This window comes from Oncorhynchus kisutch, linkage group LG15 (assembly GCF_002021735.2).
Source record: "Oncorhynchus kisutch isolate 150728-3 linkage group LG15, Okis_V2, whole genome shotgun sequence".
NCBI classification, from domain to species: domain Eukaryota; kingdom Metazoa; phylum Chordata; class Actinopteri; order Salmoniformes; family Salmonidae; genus Oncorhynchus; species Oncorhynchus kisutch.
Genome location: NC_034188.2, coordinates 47,943,109 through 47,967,361, shown reverse-complemented (window position 1 = coordinate 47,967,361; position 24,253 = coordinate 47,943,109). Strand labels below are relative to the sequence as shown.

Here is a 24,253-nt window from a genome sequence, read left to right as displayed (position 1 = left end):
TACTTCCCCGAAGGCTCTGTACATTGCTGTCAAAACATTTTTCACGTCTTCCATCACTGTGAGCTCAGTGCATACTCTATTCCCAGCATTTTGACTGCAATGTATCTCCATAAAAAGCAACAAAAAAGTAATCAAGTTCAGGGTGAGCGCTGCAGTATGAAGCTCATTAAACTAAGGTTGATTGAGGTCCAGACATTAGGCTGTTCTCAGACTCTCCATGGTCCCTATCTGCATGTCGCTGACACTGGTGTTAAGAGGAAATATGTAACGACTTCCTGCCATTCCATTCCTTCATCTCTGCTTCTCTATCTCCTCCCTCTCTCGGCAGGTTGTGTTGGGCCAGTAACAAAAGGTTGCTGGTTTGAATACCCGAGCCGACAAGGTGAAAAATCTGTTGATGTGCCCTTGAGCCAAGCACTTAACCCTAATTTGTTCTAACCCTAATAATATATTTGTTTATCTGCCTCCTTCCCCTGTTCATAAGAGTATGATATTCTCACTCTCTGTACTCTCTCTAGCCCTCTCTCTTTACTCTTTCCCCCCCTCTCCTCCCCCTCTTTTTCTCTTTCCCCCTCTATCCCCTCATTCTCTCTGTCTCTACCCCCCCCCCCCTTTCTCCCCCTTGCTCTCTCTCTCTGTAGTAGATGTGGACTGAGTTGATGTGATCCAGATGGCGATAGCTGCAGTCTGGTCCTGGACCCTGTCCTGTGCTGTTTCAGCACTAGGAAACATAAACTCTCTGGCTCCCATCACACAACAGACTATTACTGCCTCCCAAACGGCACCTTTTTTCCTACAGTACATAGTGCTGTGTACTGCTTTTGACCAGAGCCCTATGTGCCCTGATCAAAAGGAGTGCTCTTCAAAGGGAATAGGGTGCCATTTGGGACGTAGATATAAATTGTAATTGAGATAAACATTCCCAGCTTCTACAGGTGGTCACACTCCAAGATATTACATGGCCTTGTCAGCTCTGCTTTTCATCTATTTCCTTCCGTCTTCTCGTGTTTTCTCGCATCATATTGCTCTCTCGCTTTCTCTCAATTCAAAGGGATTTATTGGCATGGGAAGCATATGTTTACATTGCCAAAGCAAGTGAAATAGATAATAAACAAAAGTGAAATTAACAATATAAAATGAACAGCAAACATTACTTATGCAAATGTTCCAAAGGAGTAGACATTTTAAATGTCATTATGGCTATTATGCAGTGTTGTAACGATGTGCAAATAGTTACAAAAGGGAAAATGAATAAACATAAATATGGGTTGTATATACAATGGTGTTTGTTCTTCACTGGTTGCCCTTTTCTTGTTGCAACAGGTCACAAATCTTGCTGCTGTGATGGAACACAGTTGTAATTCACTGGCTTGTATGCGAAGCAGTAATTGTTTCAAAACATCTCCTGCCATGCCACTGATGCGTTGTGAATTCACTTTTTAAAAAGCAGTGCTATACATTTGGGTGAGTTTTTTTTTCTCGCCTGAGTAGCCTCGTTTCACTGCCCCCAAAAAAATTAAACTATCTAGTGTTCGGCAAAATAACACAATGTCAAATACAGGTAGCCTAGTCAAATAATTAACATCCAATCACATTAACCGTTACTCTCTCGCGGGAAACCTTCACTCTTGCGCAGACATTTAGAAACTAAACAAGACCATTTGAAAAATAACCCACAGGAGTGTTTTGAGCGAGAATAAAGACGACTTTCGAGTAGTAAGACGGATAGTGATACTACAGCTCCTGCTATATGTCCGTTACGTTTATTGGGGGTATTTTATTTATTTATTTTTTACATTTATTTAACTAGGCAGGGGCAGCAAGACAGATTTTTACCTTGTCAGCTCTGGGATTCGATCCAGTAACCCAACGCTCTAACCACTAGGCTACCTGCCGCCCCAATTAAGGTAGACATCCTCTTCTGCAAACCACTGGAAACCAGGTCAACATGAGAGGATATTTTTGTAATTACTGGACAAAAGCCATGACAGGGAGACATAGTGGAGTGGTAACGCACATGCAAGCAGTTGCTCCCGACGCCACTTGGGTACACAGCAGCATCCACTGAGAGGCTCTTGCTGCCAAAGGAATGCCTGACAGCTTGAAAGACGTTTTGGACACTACAGTGAAAATGGTTAAAAGGCCCCTGAACTCTCGTGTATTTTCTGCATTATGCAATGATTACGGCAGTGACCATGTAACGCTGTTACAACATGCAGAAGAAGTGCGCTGGTTATCAAGGGAGACGAGCTTAAAGTTTTCTTTACTGACCATCATTTTCACTTGTCTGACCGCTTGCATGATGACAAGTTTCTCACATGACTGGCCTATCTGGGGGATGTTTTTTCTCACCTTAATGATCTGAATCTAGGATTACAGGGACTCTCCACAACTATATTCAATGATGCGGGACAAAATTGAGGCTATGATTAAGAAGTTGGAGCTCTTTTCTGACAACACACAGGTCTTTCCATTATTGTAGTTTTTTTTCTGTGCAAATGAACTCAAGCTTACGGACGATGTCAAATGTGATTATAGCGAAGCACTTGAGTAAGCTGGGTGCGTAATTACGCAGGTACTTTGCCGAAACAGACGACACAAACAACTGAATTCGTTATCCCTTTCATGCCCTGCCTCCAGTCCACTTACCGATATCTGAACAAGAGAGCCTCATCAAAATTGCAACAAGCGGTTCTGTGAAAATGTAATTTAATCAGAAGCCACTTCCAGATTTCTGGATATGGCTGCGCTCAGAGTTTTTTTGCCATGGCAAATCGTGCTGTTAAGACACTGATGCCCTTTGCAACCACGTACCTATGTGAGAGTGGATTCTCGGCCCTCACTAGCATGAAAACTAAATACAGGCACAGACTGTGTGGACTGAGACTCTCTCCAATACAACCTAACATTACAGAGTTATGTGCATCCTTTCAAGCACACCCTTCTCATTAACCTGTGGTGAGCTATTCACCATTTTTGTTGAACAAATAAGGTTTTATATGTAAGATGACTAAATAAAGAGCAAAATTATTGATTATTATTATTTGTGCCCAGGCCCTATAAGAGCTCTTTGTCACTTCCCACGAGTCGCGTTGTGACAAACTCATACTCATTCTTATGTTTAATAAATGTATCATATAGTGTGTGTGTGTGTGGCAGGCTTACAATGATGGCAAAAAACAACATTTGAGAGTGCGCTGACCCATGTGCTAGATGGAGGTTGAATGTTTGAAGGGATACGGGACTATAAAAAGTTTGGGAACCAATGTTCTTGGGCAACGGTGTCTAGATGGAATTTGTATTTGTAGTTCTGACATCTGGAACACCATTATTTTTGTCTTACTGAGATTTACTGTCAGGGCCCAAGTCTGACATAATCTGTGCAGAAGATATGGGTGCTGCTGTAGGCCCTCCTTGATTGTGGACAGAAGCACCAGATCATCAGCAAACAATAGACATTTGACTTCAGATTTTAGTAGGGTGTGGCCGTGTGCTGCAGACTGTCCTAGTGCCTTCGCCAATTCGTTGATATATATGTTGAAGATGGTGGGGCTCAAGCTGCATCCCTGTCTCACCCCACGGCCCTGTGGAAAGAAATGTGTGTGTTTTTGTCCATTTTAACCGCACACTTGTATAATGTTGTTGTATGTTTTTCCCCCAACACTGCTTTCCATCAATTTGTATTGTAGACCCTCATGCCAAATTGAGTCAAAAGCTTTTTTGAACTCAACCAAGCATGAAAAGACTTTGCCTTTGTTTTGGTTTGTTTGTTTGTCAATTACGGTGTGCAGGGGGAATACATGGTAAAAGCCAATATGACATTTGCTCAGAACATTGTTTTCACTGGGGAAATGTACAAGTCTGCTGTTAAAGATAATGCAGAGGATTTTCTCAAGGTTGCTGTTGACGCATATCCCACAGTAGTTATTTGGGTCAGATTTGTCTCCACTTTTGTATATTGGGGTGATCAGTCCTTTGTTCCAAATATTGGGGAAGAATTTTTGGTCTGTATATTTTATCATTTCATTTAGGATAACATCAACACCACAGGCCTTTTTGGGATGGAGGGTTTGTATTTTGACCTGTGTAATTGGAGAATTCAGTGTTCTGGTAGTGTTTAATAGTTGATTCGAAGATTTTGTATTTGATCATGTATATGTTTTTGCTGTTTGGTCTTTGTTATAGAGCCCAAATGTATCTACAGTGGGGCAAAAAAGTATTTAGTCAGCCACCAATTGTGGAAGTTATCCCACTTAAAAAGATGAGAGGCTTGTAATTTTCATCAAAGGTACACTTCAACTATGACAGACAAAATGAGGGGAAAAAAATCCAGAAAATCACATTGTATGATTTATAATACATTTATTTGCAAATTATGGTGGAAAATAAGTATTTGGTCAATAACAAAAGTTTATCTCAATACTTTGTTATATACCCTTTGTTGGCAATGACAGAGGTCAAACGTTTTCTGTAAGTCTTCACAAGGTTTTCACACACTGTTGCTGGTATTTTGGCCCATTCCTCCATGCAGATCTCCTCTAGAGCAGTGATGTTTTGGGGCTGTTGCTGGGCAACACGGACTTTCAACTCACTCCAAAGATTTTCTATGGGGTTGAGATCTGGAGACTGGCTAGGCCACTCCAGGACCTTGAAATGCTTCTTACGAAGCCACTCCTTAGTTGCCCGGGCGGTGTGTTTGGGATCATTGTCATGCTGAAAGACCCAGCCACGTTTCATCTTCAATGCCCTTGCTGATGGAAGGAGGTTTTCACTCAAAATCTTACGATACATGGCCCCATTCATTCTTTCCTTTACACGGATCAGTCGTCCTGGTCCCTTTGCAGAAAAACAGCCCCAAAGCATGATGTTTCCACCCCCATGCTTCACAGTAGGTATGGTGTTCTTTGTATGCAACTCAGCATTCTTTGTCCTCCAAATACGACGAGTTGAGTTTTACCAAAAAGTTTTATTTTGGTTTCATCTGACCATATGACATTCTCGCAATCTTCTTCTGGATCATCCAAATGCTCTCTAGCAAACTTCAGACGGGCCTGGACATGTACTGGCTTAAGCAGGGGGACACGTCTGGCACTGCAGGATTTGAGTCCCTGGCGGCGTAGTGTGTTACTGATGTTAGGCTTTGTTACTTTGGTCACAGCTCTCTGCAGGTCATTCACTAGGTCCCCCTGTGTGGTTCTGGGATTTCTGCTCACCGTTCTTGTGATCATTTTGACCCCACGGGGTGAGATCTTGTGTGGAGCCCCAGATCGAGGGAGATTATCAATGGTCTTGTATGTCTTCTATTTCCTAATAATTGCTCCCACAGTTGATTTCTTCAAACCAAGCTGTTTACCTATTGTAGATTCAGTCTTCCCAGCCTGGTGCAGGTCTACAATTTTGTTTCTGGTGTCCATTGACAGCTCTTTGGTCTTGGCCATAGTGGAGTTTGGAGTGTGACTGTTTGAGGTTGTGGACAGGTGTCTTTTATACTGATAACAAGTTCAAACAGGTGCCATTAATACAGGTAACAAGTGGAGGACAGAAGAGCCTCTTAAAGAAGAAGTTCCAGGTCTGTGAGAGCCAGAAATCTTGCTTGTTTGTAGGTGACCAAATACTTATTTTCCACCATAATTTGCAAATAAATTAATAACAAATCCTACAATGTGATGTTCTTTGTCATTTTGTCTGTCATAGGTGAAGTGTACCTATGATGAAAATTACAGGCCTCTCATCTTTTTAAATGAGAGAACTTGCACAATTGGTGGCTGACTAAATGCTTTTTTGCCCCACTGTATGTGTCTCTCTCTCTCTCTCTCTCTTTAACTGTAATACTTTTTCTATTTGTTTATTGTGATATCTTATGTTGTTCTTGCCTATAACTGTTCTGTACTTTATCAGATATTTGTACATTTTACGTGGACCCCAGGAAGAGTAGCTGCAGCATGTGCAGTAGTTAATGGGGATTCTAATTAACTTAACTCTCTGTCTATTTTCTCTTTGTCTCTTTCTCTCTCTGTGTCTCTCTCCCTCAGTCTATTTTCTCTCTCTCTCTCTCGTTCACACCCCTGTTTGATAAGCAGTCGCTGCTAATTCCAAGGCCTGCACTCATTCTATTTTAATCCTGCACAGCTGCAGTTTACTGACAGAATCAGCACAGGGGTGGATGGAGAGAAAGGGAGAAAATAAGGAGAAAGGGGCTGTTTGGTGGGATGTGGAGGTGAGTGAGTCAGGGTGGGTAGACAGGAAAGAGGGAGGGATGGAAGCAGCCCAGACAGCTGAGGCAGAATTCGAGGGGGGAATAAGGGAAGGAGAGAGAGGGGTGGTTGGATGTTTGATGGGCTGCAGGTGTCTTAGAAGCTCGTTAAAGGACTTAATGGGCTGGCGTGCAACAGAGCCTGTTGATGAAGCACACTGATGGAGATTGTCTAAATATTAAGCAATTATGGAACTCAAAATAGTTTGAAATAAGGAGGAAGAATTGTACTACTACCACTCGTAGTATGACTACTACCACTACTAATAGCAGTACTACTATATGGGATCAATGTGTCCTCTCTTACTGGAAGTTTAGAGGTGTCAACCATTAATCTCGTGTGTGTGTGTGTGTGTGTGAGAGAGGCACTGTTTCCCTGATCTGCCTGAGAAAAGTGGTCTGTGGTCTAACTGTCACTAAGAGCAAGAGAGAAGGGGGCTAGCTATAGAGGGAAGACTGAGAGGTACATAACATATTGAGTATGACATGCTCACGGTGTGTTTTCAGACTGTACTCTCTCTCTGTCCATTAGATACAAGTTAGGTCCATCTGTATAGGGTCGTTCTATATGAATTCAATCACTTTATGGCCTTACCCCTTTTGATTTTAACTAACCTTTCCATACATTTTTGCCCATTGCAGAAGTGGTCAGAAAGTGACTTTTTGAACCTGAATGCCAAAACATTTAGGAGAAAGAGGTGCTCAAAAGTTGACCCATTTTAAATACTACACCCTAGCATGAGGCATCCATGTTTTAATCACTGAAAAACATCAACGGTTGAGTTTGGTATCATTTGAAAGACTGAAGCATGAAATACAGCCAAAGACCATTATTCCTCCTCCACCAAACTTTACAGTTGGCACTATGCATTGGGGTAGGTAGCGTTCTCCTTGTATCCGCCAAACTCAGATTCGTCCTTCAGACTGGCAGATGGTGAAGCGGCATTCATCAATCCAACGATTGCGTTTCCACTGCTACAGATTCCAATGGCTTTACACCACTCCATGCTGCACTTGTCATTGCGCATGGTGATCTTAGGCTTGTGTGCAGCTGTTTTGGCCATTGAAACCCATTTAAAGAAGCTCCTGGCGAACAGCTGCTGACGTTGCTTCTAGGGGCAGTTTGGAACTCGGTAGTGAGTGTTGGAACCGAGGACGGATGACTTTTACGCACTACTCGCTTCAGTACTCGGCAGTCCCGTTCTGTGAGCTTGTGTGGCCTACCACTTCGCGGCTAAGCCGTTGTTGCTCCTAGACGTTTTCACTTCACAATAACAGCACTTACTGTTGACCGGGGCAGCTCTAGCAGGGAAGGAATTTGTCGAACTGACTTGTTGGAAAGGATGCATTCTATGACAGTGCCACGTTGAAAGTCACTGATCTCTTCAGTAAGGCCATTCTACTGCCAATGATTTTCTATGGCTGTGTGCTCGATTTTTATACACCTGTCAGCAATGGGTGTGGCTGAAATAGCCGAATACACTTGAAGGGGTGTCCACATACTTTTGTGTATATACAGTGTATGTTGGACCTTAGACCCTAATTGACATAATCTAGGGTTTTTCAGGTGTGTCCGCCATCAGTTGAGACACAGCATACTCTTGAATACAGGGTGGGTGCCCATTCACTCATAGAAACAAAATCCTTAGAATGGACCTATCCCTTCAGACCACTGAAATTAGCTGGTACACTATTGACATTTATATTGTATTGACATTTTTACTTCCATTTACTACCACAAAGATAGATGGCTACCGCTCCACCCACCGTTGAATGTAAACTTAGATGGGAATGTATTTTCTATTATCTATATTTCTATGACTTCAATAGCTTTCCTATGAAAGATTGATAGTAGAATTTGAAAAGAACAGATATTCCCATTCAAGTAAACAAACCCTGATGTGTGGACCTCCAGCTATCTTTGTGGTACTATGTGAAAGTTGAAATGTAATGGTTAGTAGCTACATTTATCAGCCAAAATATGACACTTTATTCAAGAGCATGCCGTGTCTCAACCGATGGCGGGCGCAAGATGAACACCTCAGAGGACATAAAATAGGGACTAAGCTACAAAAGTGAAAATGAAAAAAAATCAGTTTACACGTTTTTCGATAATTGCCCATTAAAGGTTAAAAATTGACATAATATTGAGAAAAAAATAAAATAATAAAATAAAATAGTTTGACCATCCTGATTGTAAGCTTTCAAATGATATCAAATTCAACCGTTTCTCTTTTTCAGTAATGAAGACATGACAGTGTCATTGTAGGGTGAGGTATGCAAAATGGGTCAACTTTGAGCAGCTTTATCTCCTGAATGTTTTGGTGTCGAAAAGTTATTGAAATCAAATGGAATGGCCCTATACTAACATATGCCTGGAGAGTTGTTGATCTGAGGTGTGCGTCCCAATTGGCACCCTATTATTCCCTATATAGTGCACTACTTTCTCTATATAATGCATTACTATGGGCTCTGGTCAAAAGTAATGCACTATATAGGGAATAGGCAGGGCTGGATTAATGCAGGGGCTTACCAGTGCTGAAGCCCCTGGGCCCCGTCCGTGGGGGGCCGAAGAGGCATGTAATTAAGGAAATGTGTATTAAGGAAATATATACGGTATATACAGTGGACAAACCATTAATGCCACCTTCCTAATATTGAGTTTCACCCCTCCCCTTTTCCCTCAGAACAGCCTCAATTTGTCGGGGCTTGGACTCAAAGTGTCGAAAGTGTTCCACACGGATTCTGGCACACGTTGACTGAAATGCTTCCCACAGTTGTGTCAAGTTGGCTGGATGTCCTTTGGGTGGTGGACCATTCTTGATACACACGGGAAGCTGTTGAGTGTGAAAAACCCAGCAGCGTTGCATTTCTTGACACAAACTGGTGCACCTGACACCTACTCCCATACCCCGTTCAAAGGCACTTAAATATTTTGTCTAGCCCATTCACCTTCTGAATGGCACACACACACAGGCCATGTCGCAATTGTCTCAAGGCTTAAAAATCCTACTTTAACCCGTCTCCTCCCCTTCATCTACACCGATTGAAGTGTATTTAACAAGTGACATCAATAAGGAATCATAGCTTCCACCTGGATTCACCTGGTCAGTGTGGTCAGTCTGGTCAGTCTGGTCAGTCTGTCATTGAAAAAGCAGGTGTCCTTAATGTTTTGTACACTCAGTGTAATATATATATATATATATATATATAGTGTAATATATATATATATACAAATATATATATATTTGTATATATATATATATGCAACCGCCAACCACATGAAGACTCAGGAGCCCGCTCTCAATGTGTGTAGACAGTCTGCTGCTGCCTGCTGCCGCTCTGCTAATCAGCTGGGGGGAGTAGTGGAGGTAGGGGGCCCAGGTGGGTAACTGGGGTGCCCTGCCTTGATTGGGTTACTGATTAATAAAAAAAACTGCATAATAAATAATTGTGACTAGTCAATTGTGTGAGTCAGGGACTGGGCCCAAGCCCGTAGGCGGCCCAAGAGGCAATTATTATAATGATTATAATACCAGAGAGCATAATTTAGTGCTCATAATTCAGTCATAGGATGCCACCTTTCCAACAAGTCAGTTTGTCAAATTTCTGCTCTGCTAGAGCTGCCCTGGTCAACTGTAAGTGCTGCTACTGCCTCTGGAAGCCACGTCAGCACAATAACTTTTAGTCTGGAGCTTCATGAAATGGGTTCCCATGGCCGAGCAGGCGCATACAAGCCTAAGATCACCATGCGCAATGCCAAGTGTCAGCTGGAGTCGTGTAAAGCCTGCCGCCATTGGACTCTGGAGCAGTGTAAACGTGTTCTCTGGTGTAATGAATCACTCATCACCATCCGACCGACTAATCTGGGTTTGGCGGAAAACAGGAGAACGCTACTTGCCCGACTGCATAGTGCCAAATGTAAAGTTTGGTGGAGGAGGATTAATGGTCTGGGGCTGTTTTTCATGGTTCAAGCTAGGCCCTCAGTTCCAGTGTTAGGCAAATCTTAACGCAACAGCATACAGTGACATTCTAAACAATTCTGTGCTTCCAACTTTGTGGCCACAGTTTCGGGGAAGGCCCTTTGCTGTTTCAGCATGATAATGCACCCGTGCACAAAGCGAGGTCCATACAGAAATGGTTTGTCAAAATCAGTGTGAAAGAACTTAACTGGCCTGCACAGGGCCCTGACCTCCAACCCGTCGAACACCTTTGGAATGAATTGGAACTCCGACTGCAAGCCAGGCCTAATTGCCCAACATCAGTGCACGACCTCACTAATGATCTTGTGGCTGAATGGAATCAAGTCCCCGCAGCAATGTTCCAACATCTAGTGGAAAGCCTTCCCAGAAGAGTGGAGTCTGTTATAGCAGCAAAGGTGGGACCAAATCCATGTTAATGCCCATGATTTTGGAATGAGATGTTTGACGAGCAGGTGTCCACATACCTTTGGTCATGTAGTGTATAATCCATGGAAACATTTTGTAACCTCTTACCCTTGCAATTTGACTATTCAGCTCATCGGTACACTAGCAATGGATGCAAGTCCTGACTTGAATGGGAACTGCCATCTATGGATTATATATTATTATTTTGTACCTTTTTACCCCATTTTTATGATATCTAATTGGTAGTTCCAGGGTTGGGGAGGTTACTTTCTAACTGCAATCTGTTACAGTTACTAGTTACCCGCCCAAAATGCAATGCAAATAGCCATTTGATTACTTGTTCAGGATTCTTATGGCTTGGGGATAAAAACTGTTGAGAAGCATTTTGGTCCTAGACTTGGCGTTCCGGTACCGTTTGCCATGCGGTAGTAGAGAGAACATTCTATGACTGGGGTGGTTGGGAGTATAGGAGGGGACTGAGCACATACCCCAAATCAGTAACATAACTTTTGGATTACCCAAACTCAGTAACTTAATCTGATTACATTCAGTTACTTTTAGATTACTTTCCCCTTAAGAGGCTTTAAAATAAGACAAAATGTACAGTTGAAGTCGGAAGTTTACATACACCTTAGCCAAATACATTTAAACTCAGTTTTTCACAATTCCTGACATTTAATCCTAGTAAAAATTATTAATAATTATTATTTTAAGAATTTGAAATGTCAGAATAATAGTAGAGTGATTTATTTCAGCTTTTATTTCGTTCACCACATTCCCAGTGGGTCAGAAGTTTACATACACCCAATTAGTATTTGGTAGCATTGCCTTTAAATTGTTTAACTTGGGTCAAACATTTTGCCTTCCACAAGCTTCCCACAATAAGTGTGGTGAATTTTGTCCCATTCCTCCTGACAGAGCTGGTGTAACTGAGTCAGGTTTGTAAGGCCTCCTTGCTTGCACACGCTTTTTCAGTTCTGCCCACAAATTTTCTATAGGTTTGAGGTCAGGGCTTTGGGATGGCCACTCCAATACCTTGACTTTGTTGTCCTTAAGCCATTTTGCCACAAATTTGGAAGTATGCTTGGGGTCATTGTCCATTTGGAAGACCCATTTGCGACCAGGCTTTAACTTCCTGACTGATGTCTTGAGATGTTGCTTCAATATATCCACATAATTTTTGTTCCTCATGATGCTATCTATTTTGTGAAGTGCACCAGTCCCTCCTGCAGCAAAGCACCCCCACAGCATGATGCTGCCACCCCCGTGCTTCACGGTTGGGATGGTGTTCTTCGGCTTGCAAGCCTCCGCTTTTTTCCTCCTTTTCCTCCAAACATAATAATTGTCATTATGGCCAAACAGTTCTATTTTTGTTTCATCAGACCAGAGGACATTTCTTCTAAAAGTACGATCTTTGTCCCCATGTGCAGTTGCAAACCGTAGTCTGGCTTTTTTTATGGCGGTTTTGGAGCAGTGGCTTTTTCCTTGCTGAGCGGCCTTTCAGGTTATGTTGATATAGGACTTGTTTTTACTGTGGATATAGATACTTTTGTACCTGTTTCCTCCAGCATCGTCATAAGGTCCTTTGCTGTTGTTCTGGGATTGATTTGTACTTTTTGCACCAAAGTAGGTTCATCTCTAGGAGACAGAACGCGTCTCCTTCCTGAGCGGTATGACAGCTGCGTGGTCCCATGGTGTTTATACTTGCATACTATTGTTTGTACAGATGAACGTGGTACTTTCAGGCGTTTGGAAATTGCTCCAAAGGATGAACAAGACTTGTGGACGTCTACGATTTTTTTTCTGAGGTCTTGGCTGATTTCTTTTGATTTTCCCATGATGTCAAGGAAAGAGGCACTGAGTTTGAAGGTAAAGCCTTGAAAAATGCACAAAGTAGATGTCCTATCCGACTTGTCAAATCTATAGTTTGTTAACAAGAAATTTGCGGAGTGGTTGAAAAATGAGTTTTAATGACTCCAACCTAACTTCCGACTTCAACTGTATGTTACCAATTGAACGACATCTATTGCAGGATAAATCAATGTTAAAGTTTACATAGCTGACCATATATGGATTTTCAATTTGACTTTGTGTTGGTTGTGTAGGCTTCTTCTAACCCATAACTTTGTACTACATATAAATAAAATTATTCAATTATATCTTTACATCAAAAACCAAAGTCTATCAGAATTCCAGTCATTCCAATAAATGTTATACCCCTTGATCTTCAAGAATAGGACTTGGAAATATGGAAGTATAGATTAGCCCCCCCAAAAACCCTGAGCATATCCCCAAAACAAAGGACTTATTAGCCAGCCCTACTCTGTTGATTATGATTTTGCTTTCATGGAGGACTGATTGGGCTGAGCTTATGGAATGGCATGCTTTGAGCACTACTGAAAAGTGCTATTTACACATGGGAATTGAATGTCATATGTTGCATTTGCTATAGGCCTACTGTTAACCTTTTTGTTGGTGACACTTTGATTTCTTGATAAGGATGAAACAATTACAAAATGGGCTCCACACCTCTGTTTTGGTAAAAAAAAATAGCTGAAGGACAGGCCTGGAGAAATGTAACCACTCTCAGATTAATAGACAGAGTTATGGATGCAAGGACTGACCGTCCATGATATCAAAACTATTGTTTTAACCACATTATGAGGCTATACAATGTGTGTTTACATTTACAATGTTTACAAACATTGGAGTAAAACAAGGTTGTATGTTGGGTTCTCATGGACTGTGACAGTTGAACTAAGTTCATTAGGCATTTATAAGGTATATTCTTCAAGAATCAATGGACATATGTATACAGTTTCAGTCAAAAGTTTGGACAAACCTACTCATTTAAGGGTTTTCTTTAATTTTACTATTTTCTACATTGTAGAATAATTGTGAAAACATCAACACTATGAAATAACACATATGGACTCAAAGTAGTAACCAAAAAAGTGTTAAACAAATCAAAAATATATTTGATATTTGAGATTCTTCAAAGTAGCCACCGTTTCCCTTGATTTCAATTAACAGGTGTGCCTTGTTAAGTGGAATTTCTTTCCTTAATGCATTTGAGCCATGCGCGCTAACCAAGGTTGCCAGGTGCACGGTGTTGTGTCTGGCTTCCGGGTTGGATGTGCGCTGTGTTAAGAAGCAGTGTGGCTTGGTTGGGTTGTGTATCGGAGGCATGTGTATCGGACGCATGACTTTCAACCTTCGTCTCTCCCGAGCCCGTACAGGAGTTGTAGCGATGAGATCAGAAATACAGTGTAGACATAGTAGCTACTAAAATATTTGGATACCACGAAAAAGGGGTAAAATTCAAAACAAAACAAAAATAATTTTGCAATTATGCACAGCTGAAAACTGCCCCGGGGCCTATGATTTCTTAATTTGTCCATTGGAATAGGGTACTATTTGGGATGCAACCCTTGTCTCCTCTCTCTCAATCAGTGTCTGTCAATGACTCTTCCTGTGACCCCTGTCTGTATCATTCTTCTCATGTGTTGGTTTGCGTGTCAAAGTCATGCTGCATTTCAGCTTTAAACTCTCGGTGCTCTTCCCTGGTGTTGCATTGACCACCAATGGATGGAGAGAGTAAAAATCGATTGCATTTTCACCTCTTTTTAAATGATCAATAACATAAAAAGATGTAACAGTAGCTAATGTAATCAGGCTAACAGCACTCAGACAGGTTGATTCCTAAATGGCACCCTATTCCCTATATAGTGCACAAATTTTGACACAGCCCTATGAGCCCTGGTCAAAAGTACATTAATGCCCTATGTAGGGAATAGGGTGCCATTTGGGACACGGAATCAGAGGCTGTGACGTCACAGGGTCAGTTCCTCAAACTGTCTGGCAGCTGACAGCTCTCTGTTCTGCATTGAAATTCCATCAAGGGAAGTGTGTGTGTGGGTGGGGGGGGGGGATTTGTCAGAATAATAGTAGAGAGAATGATTTATTTCAGCTTTCATCACATTCCCAGTGGGTAAGAAGTTTCATACACTCAATTAGTATTTGGTAGCATTGGCTTTGAATTGTTTAACTTGGGTCAAACGTTTGGGTAGCCTTCCACAAGCTTCCCACAATAAGTGGGGTGAATTTTGTCCCATTCCTCCTGACAGAGCTGGTGTAACTGAGTCAGTTTTGTAAGCCTCCATGTTCGCACATGCTTTTTCAGTTCTGCCCACAAATGTTCTATAGGATTGAGGTCAGGGCTTTGGGATGGCCACTCCAATACCTTGACTTTGTTGTCCTTAAGCCAATTTGCCACAACTTTGGAAGTATGCTTGGGGTCGTTGTCCATTTGGGAGACCCATTTGCGACCAAGCTTTAACTTCCTGACGGATGTCTTGAGATGTTGCTTCAATATATCCACATAATTTTTGTTCCTCATTGATGCCATCTATTTTGTGAAGTGCACCAGTCCCTCCTGCAGAAAAGCACCCCCACAACATGATGCTGCTGGTGTTCTTCTGCTTGCAAGCCTCCCCCTTTTTCCTCCAAGCATAATAATGGTCATTATGGCCAAACAGTTCTATTTTTGTTTCATCAGACCAGAGGACATTTCTCCAAAAAGTATGATCTTCATCCCCATGTGCAGTTGCAAACCGTAGTCTGGCTTTTTTATGGCGGTTTTGGAGCAGTGGCTTCTTCCTTGCTGAGCGGCCTTTCAGGTTATGTCAATATAGGACTTGTTTTACTGTGGATATAGATACTTTTGTACCTGTTTCCTCCATAATCTGTTGTTCTGGGATTGATTTGCACTTTTCACACCAAAATACGTTAATCTCTAGGAGACAGAACGCATCTCCTTCCTGAGCGGTATGACGGCTGCGTGGTCCCATGGTGTTTATACTTGTGTGCTATTGTTTGTACAGATGAACGTGGTACCTTCAGGTGTTTGGAAATTGCTCCCAAGGATGAACCAGACTTGTGGAGGACTACAAAAAAAAAATCTGAGGTCTTGGCTGATTTCTTTTGATTTTCCCATGATGTCAAGCAAAGAGGCACTGAGTTTGAAGGCAGGCCTCGAAATACATCTGCAGGTTCACCTCCAATTGACTCAAATTATGTCAATTACCCCATCAGAAGCTTCTAAAGCATGACATCATTTTCTGGATTGAGTTTTCATGACTCCACCCTTGGTGTATGTAAACTTCAGATTTCAACTGTAGGTTGTGTGCGTGTGTGTGTGTGTGTGTGTGTGTGTGTGTGTGTGTGTGCATGCATGTTTGTGAAAAGAGTGTGAGAGGGTTGGGCATTGATTACAACCATGGAGACAAAAACCGAGAGTGTGTCATGGTGGCAGTTTGTAAGAATTCAGTTGTGTGACATAGCGAGGGGATGTGGTCACTTTATTGTGTACACAGTGTCAGTATTACCAAGCAGTACCAAGCACAACTAAGTATAGCCATCCCTGTAATGGTACTATGGCTAATGTATCTAATAATAATAATAATGATGATATAATTAATGCCATTTATCAGACATTTTTATACCAAGTGACTGACCGTAGTGTGTGCATACAGTACATTTTCCATATGGGCGGCCCCAGCGGGAATCCATCCCGAAAATGTGGTGAGATTAAGAACAGAGCGAGCGAGAGAGCTGTCTACAGAGAGAAACGGAGAGAGAGAGAGTGGTTTGGTGGTTGGACTTTCTTTTTTTGTTGTAAGTTTCCCCTACTGCACCTCTGTCACTGTGTGACATCAAGCCTCTACTTCCTCCTTGGGCCACCACGCGCTCCAACAGGTCTCGCACACCCTTCAATGGACCTTCTGCTTCTGCCTGCTGGAACACATGTCCTCTCCGTGTTCTCGTGTCAGTGTGTGTCACCGGTATTCGTGTGCAGTAGTCTCCTGTTTTGAATCAGGATGAGTTTCAGGAGTAAGATCACGTTCCGAAGGAAGAACAGGGATAAGAACAGGCGTGTGCGGAACGATTTCAACCGCCTGAGTGTTGTATGTATGCCCTCTTTCTCTTTCTATCTAGCTATCTATCTTTCGATCTCCCTCTTTAGTGCAGTTCCGTACCTGTGTGTTTTTATTGCCCTGGGCTTCCTGTTCCTTTCTGTTGCACCTGTCGATCCGGGGTGAAGTTCCCCTTAGGTACAGATCTAGGATCAGCTTCCCCTTCCCCAGTCCTAACCTTAATCATTAGTGGGTGAAAGACGATACTGACCCGAGATCAGTCTCTATGGGGCAACTTTACTCGAATTGGACATTGCTAGCCTTTGTCTAATACTAGTTAGCCAATGCCTCTCTGTTTGACTATCTGATCGGTGTGTTGGTATCTGTAACTGGCAGAGACTCCAACAGTATTGCTCCCTATGTCTGAGTTTTTAACCAGTGGAGTGGCCATGTACAATCAGGAAGGGCATCTTTTTGTTCACAACATTTAAACTGGAGATATGAGGTTGTCAGCAAGGGACTTGTACGCCTCTATACGTAGGTCTGATTGTACAAATGCTCTGCAAATTCCTAACTATTATCGGGTGTGATGTAGTCTGGTGCAATATAGACCCCGAACGTGTAGGTGTTACGAAGCGTGTATCAAGCTGCTCTGAGATTTGATACAACGCCGACAGCAACACGGCTGACTCTGAAGTCTCAGTCAGTACCAAGCTGTTGTGTTACTGAGCCGATAGTACGTCAGGCGTCAGGGAAGGTGCCGCCACTGTACGACGCTAAGCTAGCTTCGGCTGACTGTCATCAGCGCCCATTTCCTTACACATTGTTGTGTCATTTTCCAAGCAGTTTTGTCTGTCTTAATGACACCCTACACCTTCACCATTGCACCTACTTTTGACCAGACTAAAGGGGAACCAAAACTTAAGGGGTGCCATTTGACCTCTCAGTGCCTCTGGTCAAGTCCAGAGTCAAAACTGAATGAGCCAAATCCACAGCCCTGCTCAGTAGGGTGATTAAGTGATTTGGCAACAGCGTGAATGAATGCTGAATATGAAAGGCTGTTGTTCATGTGTTTCCCTGCCCCTCCCCCGGTTCATCTGTTTATGGTAAGATCCCTACTGACTGGAACCAAGGTAGGAGAAATTGTGAGGCAGATTCGAACCCATGCCGATGGATAGTTTTGGTTAAACGTGTGCCGGGGCGGGTACTCGGCACTAACCGCTGGACCACAGGCCACTCAGGCAAAAGATATTGTCTTGGTAGACATTTCTGTGAGGTTGAGGAATTAAATTGTCCTCAGTCGTCATTCTCTCTTCCAGTCAGGTACAGGTCGTATAAACAATTGTTTTATTTTATTTTTTACAGTTGAGTCACACCAAGAACCTTCCTCACAACAAGGAATGTTATGATTCTGGGTATTTTTCAGTCTTTCGTTTTTTGTCACATTCTTTGTCGTGGTTTTATGCCTCAATGATGGCTTGGTTTCTACCTCTTTCCCCTGTGGGTGAGCGGTGCATTCTGTCAGAGTTGTATTCACGAGGAACCAAACGGAAGCAAACAGGCTGAAACGCGGAGGGACCTAGCTGAACTTAAGAAACCCTTTTAAGAAATCCAATAAACCCTAGTTCCTTTTCAAAACATTTTGCTACGGTGTGCACTAATGAATACACCCCTGGTCTAACTGAACAGGGGATAGTGGTCGGAACCCCCCGCTATGGGCGTGTAAACAGAGAACACAGGTCTTCAGTTTTCCACTTCTCCGACCACAGTTTTTGTTCGCAGTGATGAATAAGACATACTGCTTTCCTTTGAGGACGGAAATAGCCTCGTCTCATCATGTGCAGTCCATTTCGCTTTCTGTGAAACGCTCTGTCTGGATGGGCTTGTTGAGACCATGTGCTGTGCAGATGTGTAGCCTCACCCTTAACCTAAAACGTATTGTAAACTTCTGCCTTTGTGACATATCAGTCTACTGTCTTTTCAGAACTCAAATCTCTGATGGAATCCTTTGCATCGAAATACTATTAAGCACCAGAATCTAAAAATAATAGGTGACATTGAGCCTATCATTTAAATATGTTTTCTGAGCTGTTATGATCACTGCTAATGTGATATAGTCTCCATCTGTCAGTAAAACAGTTTCCCTTGTTGGAAAGAGGGGAACAGCTCTACATGTTTCTGGTTCAGTTTGGTTTGGCACATGACATGTAAACCACTTCATCCTCTATTTTACTTCTCTCTTCCCCGCCCCTCTAGACTGGGGCCTGCGTCCCAAATGGCACTCTCTTCACTATGCAGTGCACCACTTCTGGCCAGGGTCTATAGGGAACGGGGCCGTATTTTGGGTGCAGCCTTAATGTTTGTGGAGCTGATCCAATTGTGACGGAGTGAACACAGGAAGTGAGGTGGTAGCTAGTTTTTCATGCCGTTTCAAAAGAAAATGAAAAAAAAGAAGAGAAATTGATAGATTAACAGATATTCTGAGGTTTTAGACAATTTGCCTAGCCACACCATTTGGCTCGTCTTTGATTTGAAGAATACTTGTTGACTGGCTGACTTCTCTCAGAGTTCAGAGAGGTTTATGAGTCATGATTATTGAACAGTTTAGAGGCAAATTGCACTTGGTGTTAGCCTAGTCATTTGTGTCGCTGGCTGTCTGTCTGTCTTTCTCTCTCTCTCTCTCTCTCTCTGTGTGTTACAGCAGGATAAGTCCTAGATGTAGAAGACTTTCTGTGTGACCTAATAGTTGACTATGTTGGATATCCCATGATGTGACTGTTACAGCAGTCATCAAGTGTATGGCTGACCTCACAATTTTGAAAACGAGTGTGTTCCACGTGGACCGGGATTTGAATCCTGCCTCCGCCACTTTCTCATCTGCGTTTCCCCAAGTAGTACCCAAGTATTTATTTCACTGCCATATGGGATAAGTCAAATGTCTGTCTGTGTGTGTGTGTTCCAGCAGGAGAAACCCAAGCTGATAGACCCACTGGACTATGAGGCTGTGATCTGTGACCTGGGAGATGAGCTGAAGGAAGACCCCCTCCGAGAGCTGCTCCTCTTCCCCGACAACGATTTCACGGTGGGGGGGTTGTATGTGCTTGTGCGTTTGAGACGTGTGTGTGAATGCCATCCTGTCTCTGTCAAGTCTGTCTGTATGTCACCCACAAACGACCTCCTTTCACTTATTTTGTTTGCTGTGTGTGTGTGTGTGGGGATGAGGGTGTGTGTGGGACTGTGTCTGACGGAAGGACAGACAGACACACACACTCATTTTGCATTCTCAACCCCTCATTCCCCCCATTGCTTCTGCTCCCCAATGTCCCGTGGCTGTTGCTCATTAGTGACTTAATTAGTGCGCTAATATGACTCCTTAAGACCGCCACTTCATATTAACTAGTTTTAATTGGTTTTCGGGAAATGACTCGGCTCTCGAGTTGATGTTTAAAGTCATGACTCTGCTACCGTGATATATATACACACACACACACACACACACACACACACACACACACACACACACACACACACACACACACACACACACACACACACACAGGCCCGGCAACCAAACAGTTCTGTTTCATTTGCTGGGTCTCCATAGCTCAATCTAATTGAAACTCCAAGTCACTTGCTAATGGACAAACCTAATTCGCTTCCAAAACCCCAAACTAAATGTCCTTCCTCTGAGTGTGCTGCATTTTAAACAGCTGACTGCAGACACAGTAAATCAGAACCAAGCATTGATCAGAGAGGGCGGGAACTTGGCTGTGCTCAGTGGCCCACGTCCCGAATGACACACTATTCCCTGTATAGTGCACTACTTTTGACTAGAGTCCCATGGGCCCCGGTCAAAAGTAGTGCACTACATAGGGAATAGGGTGCTATTTGGGACAGAATTGCATTGAGTTGTCATTAGCTGCGTAATAATCAGTGAGATCAGTATTTCTCCAACTTTCAATCTTTCCTTCTAGGTATGGATGATTTATTTGAGCCATTTGCTATTTTTGACCTCAATATTTATGAATGAATTATGACGACACCGGAGCTCTCGGTCGGATGTTATTCGTCAAGTGCTGACACACTGGAATAGGGCTCAGTGATCTGACAGTACATCATAGTGGTAAAGACTGTATCCTTAGATTTCATATGTCCCCTCAAGCATTTACATATTCAGACTTGCACATATATCTTATCCCATGACTGCATGTAGTACCTAATCTCAGTAATCCAAAACCCACTCTCGCGTCAACAAGAGCTACAGAGTTTTGTTCTAGGGGAAGAGGTTGAGATGTGAAGTCCACACCCCTTCCAGACCCGACAGTCTTTTACAAGAGATGAGCTTTTACCTGACATCAAACTGTCCCTCCCCATCTGATTTCTCCTTCCCCTCTGTCCCCCAGGTGTTCACAGTGCCTCTGGAGAGACGGACACTGCAGTCCACCGTGCCCCAGGGGGCCGAGCTCCAGGCCGAGTGTCTGCTGGTCAGACAGGTGAGTGTGTGTGAGAGAGAGAGAGAGAGAGCCATGCTTAGTTGTGTGATTGAGCTCGGGTGCAGAGGAGGGCTACGGAGCAGGGCTGACTCCACATTCAGTCTGGCAGGCAGGCAGCTTGGCATGGTGGTTGTCCGGGTAAGGGTCCGGACTACATGCAGTTGTTAGTGTACTTTAAACATATCCTCAACACAGAGGTCTACATCAACATCATGAGCTCGTAAGGCAATGACATCAGGAGCACAGATGTGTTCTGTTCCACCAGGAGCTGTGTGTGATTCTGTGTGCCTGCGAGCGTGTGTGTGTGTGTGTGTGTGTGTGTGTGTGTGTGTGTGTGTGTGTGTGTGTGTGTGTGTGTGTGTGTGTGCGTGGGAGAGAGAGAGAATGAGAGTTTCCCCGGCTAGCTCTATTAGTGAAAGTGCAAGACTACAGAGAGAAAGAGAGAGAGAGCGCTTCCTGGTCCTTGACCCACTTCAGTCCCTATGTACGGAATACATACGAGAAAGTTCCTAACATGTATTCTGAACCCATGCCTTTGAGTTACTGCTCCTCCTCTGAACCAGAGGGAACGAGAAGTGCAGCTTGCTGCTGGATCATGTTTCTCTCTGGGAATCAACAGCATCTGGAGTGTGTGTGTTGGGGGAGACCCAGCCCATGTTGTCAGAGCTGTGTGGCTGAGCTGACTGGACTGCTGACTGCTGCTTCCAATGAGCTTGTCTATGGAGCTGAATCATCTGAGGCTGCCTGCTGACCATGCAGGGAGGGAGGAGGGAGAGCAGGGATTTTGTCCACTGCATCCTGTTGTTTTGAAGGAACTCTGCTCTACTCAGCTTAGTTAGGCTGGCAAAGACACTAAGGGCACTAATGACTGCGACCTTTTGCACCATGAAACCATTTCATCTATTTTTGAGGAACCCTAGAAATGCAAATGATGACGACCAGCAAAATTTTGCATACATTTCCCCTATTGGATTGTCAGTTGAAGATGTGGATCTGATAAGCCTATACTGTGGCTGTGACCCAAATGGCACCCCATTCCCAATCATTTGGGGTGGTACCCTATGGGCCGTGGTCAAAAGTAGTGCACTGTAGGGAATTGGGTGCCATTTGGGTGTGCCTGTTTTCATGCTCTTATCGTGTGACAAGTCATGTTTGATGGTGTGGCTGAAGTGAAAGAGTTACAGCACACGCTGGCTAGGAGGAAGTGCTCAAATTAGCCAAACATTGTCTCACAGATATCCTCGCTGCATACGGAAACACACCAGACACCACACCGTCACAGCTTACTGATGATGGGGTGCGTGTGAGAGACGAGACACACACACACACACACACACACACACACACACACACACACACACACACAGAGAGAGAGAGACTATATTTAAGTATGTGCTCCCAGACATGTGTTATTGCCTTGTAGAAGTAAATATGTTTTGAGTGTCTTTAATAATGAATGTGATGACTGCCAGTGGAGCTGTGTTTAAGTGATAGATAATGATACTGCCACTCAGACAGAAACAAGATAAGAATCCACAGAACAACACAGAGAAAACATACTGCCGAGAGAGAGAGACGGGGTGAGAGTGCATGCGTGCGTGAGCGTCTGTGTGTGTTAACGAGTGAGAGGGGGTGCGCTTGCGCGCAGCCGAGCTTGCGTATCTGCGCTTTGTGTGCATGTGAGAGACAGAGAGAAGAGAGCGAGAGGGAGAGAAAGAAAGTCTGTAACTCAAGCCCGTGGGACAGAATGTTAATTCAATTCTTCTTATGGTTTGATTCATCTAATCATGGATTCAATCTTGTAACTCTGTAAGCTTGTGGGGCTCCAAGACGACCTGTGTGAAGCAAGCTAGGGCTGCGGAGTCTGCCTCCCTCAACAACATTAAGTGTGTGTCCCAAATGGCACCCTTTTCCCTATGGGCCCTTGTCAAAAGTAGTGCCCTATGTAGGGAATAGGGCGCAATTTGGGACATGACATTAATGTTGAAGAGGGACGCAGACTCTGCAGCCCTAGCTTGCGTCACACTGGGTTGTATGAGGACAGCTACTCATGTAAAACAAAGCTGTACACTGCATTTACATTACCATTACTGTGCCTTGGATCTACTTATTTCAATGGATAGAGTGTGTGTGTGTGTGTGTGTGAGACTACTCTCTGATAGACATCTGTAGAGCTGTATAAGAACCACGTTGTGACAGAGAGGGGATTTTAAGCATCAACTGCCCATGCCAAGACGCACACACACAAATCTGTATTGTTGTTGATTGAGAACCTCTTTGCTGAGGAATGTGACTGGTATATTCCCTATGTGTAATTTGTTGTGTAGCTGCAAAAGAGACCATTGTCTCAATGCGACTTCCTGTTAAAATAAAACACTCTCACACACACGGTCATATATACAGACAGAATCAACTGTCTGTTATTCACCTGCACTAGGCATTAACAGAACCTCTCTCCCCTCCACTTCCTCCTCTTCCCCTTTCTTCTCCTCTATTCCAGGCCTGCGAGTACTACAACTCCCAACTACACGTGGTCCATTACAAATATGATGAGTACGCAGGAGATTACCGGCTACTTCCCAGGTACAGAACAGGCTATGAAAGAGTTGCAAAATTACGTCAACTTTCCCAAAATACCCAGGTTTTCCAGAGATGTTGTGAAAGTTACCAGAATTTTGCAACCCTTGTCTATGATTACACCAATGTACAGAGCAGTGTGTGTACATATTTTCATTGTTCCGCATAAGAAAAGCACAGTACTTCGCCACTTCGTGCACTTCTAAGTGTCATGATGTTATGGGTATTAAGTTAGACAGGGCCCACTTCAAGGCTTAACTGTTTTTGACATAGCGTCTTTGTCAGGAACGCTTGCCAGACTTTCCAAAAGCGTACTTCACATAAACACCAGAAAAGACACAGCTGAAAACCTCAGCTAGACCAGAAGCTCCAGGGGACGTGTCCCCAATGGAACCCTATTCCCTATTTAGTGCACTACTTTTGACCAGAGTTCACTAAATAGGGAATAGGGTGCCATTTAAGATTCAGCCTGTGGTCTGCGGTTGCATAACGGGCCTCTTGAAAAATAGCTCTCTGTGATGTCAACAATGGGAACAAAAAACAAAATGGTGGACGTCGGTGGGATGTGTTGTTGAGTGGCAGGCTGTCCAGCTGCGGAGATGTCAGGGCTGTGCATTGGTCACTCAA

The 24,253-nt window shown here is 43.4% G+C and overlaps 1 protein-coding gene across 11 annotated transcripts in view; it reads left to right on the top strand.

The window, feature by feature from the left end:
• Positions 1 to 24,253, top strand: part of LOC109905365 (dedicator of cytokinesis protein 10) — a 163,209-nt gene that overhangs the window by 49,380 nt on the left and 89,576 nt on the right. For 7 of the 11 annotated variants that reach the window (XM_031790398.1, XM_031790396.1, XM_031790403.1 and 4 more), the window contains exons 2-4: positions 19,519 to 19,638; positions 20,960 to 21,049; positions 23,550 to 23,632. In XM_031790398.1, coding sequence (XP_031646258.1) covers positions 19,519 to 19,638; positions 20,960 to 21,049; positions 23,550 to 23,632 — 293 coding nt within the window. Of the gene's footprint in view, positions 1 to 16,358; positions 16,608 to 19,518; positions 19,639 to 20,959; positions 21,050 to 23,549; positions 23,633 to 24,253 lie in introns of those variants that run through there. The other 4 variants (XM_031790404.1, XM_031790401.1, XM_031790400.1 and 1 more) reach the window with 4 other exon arrangements.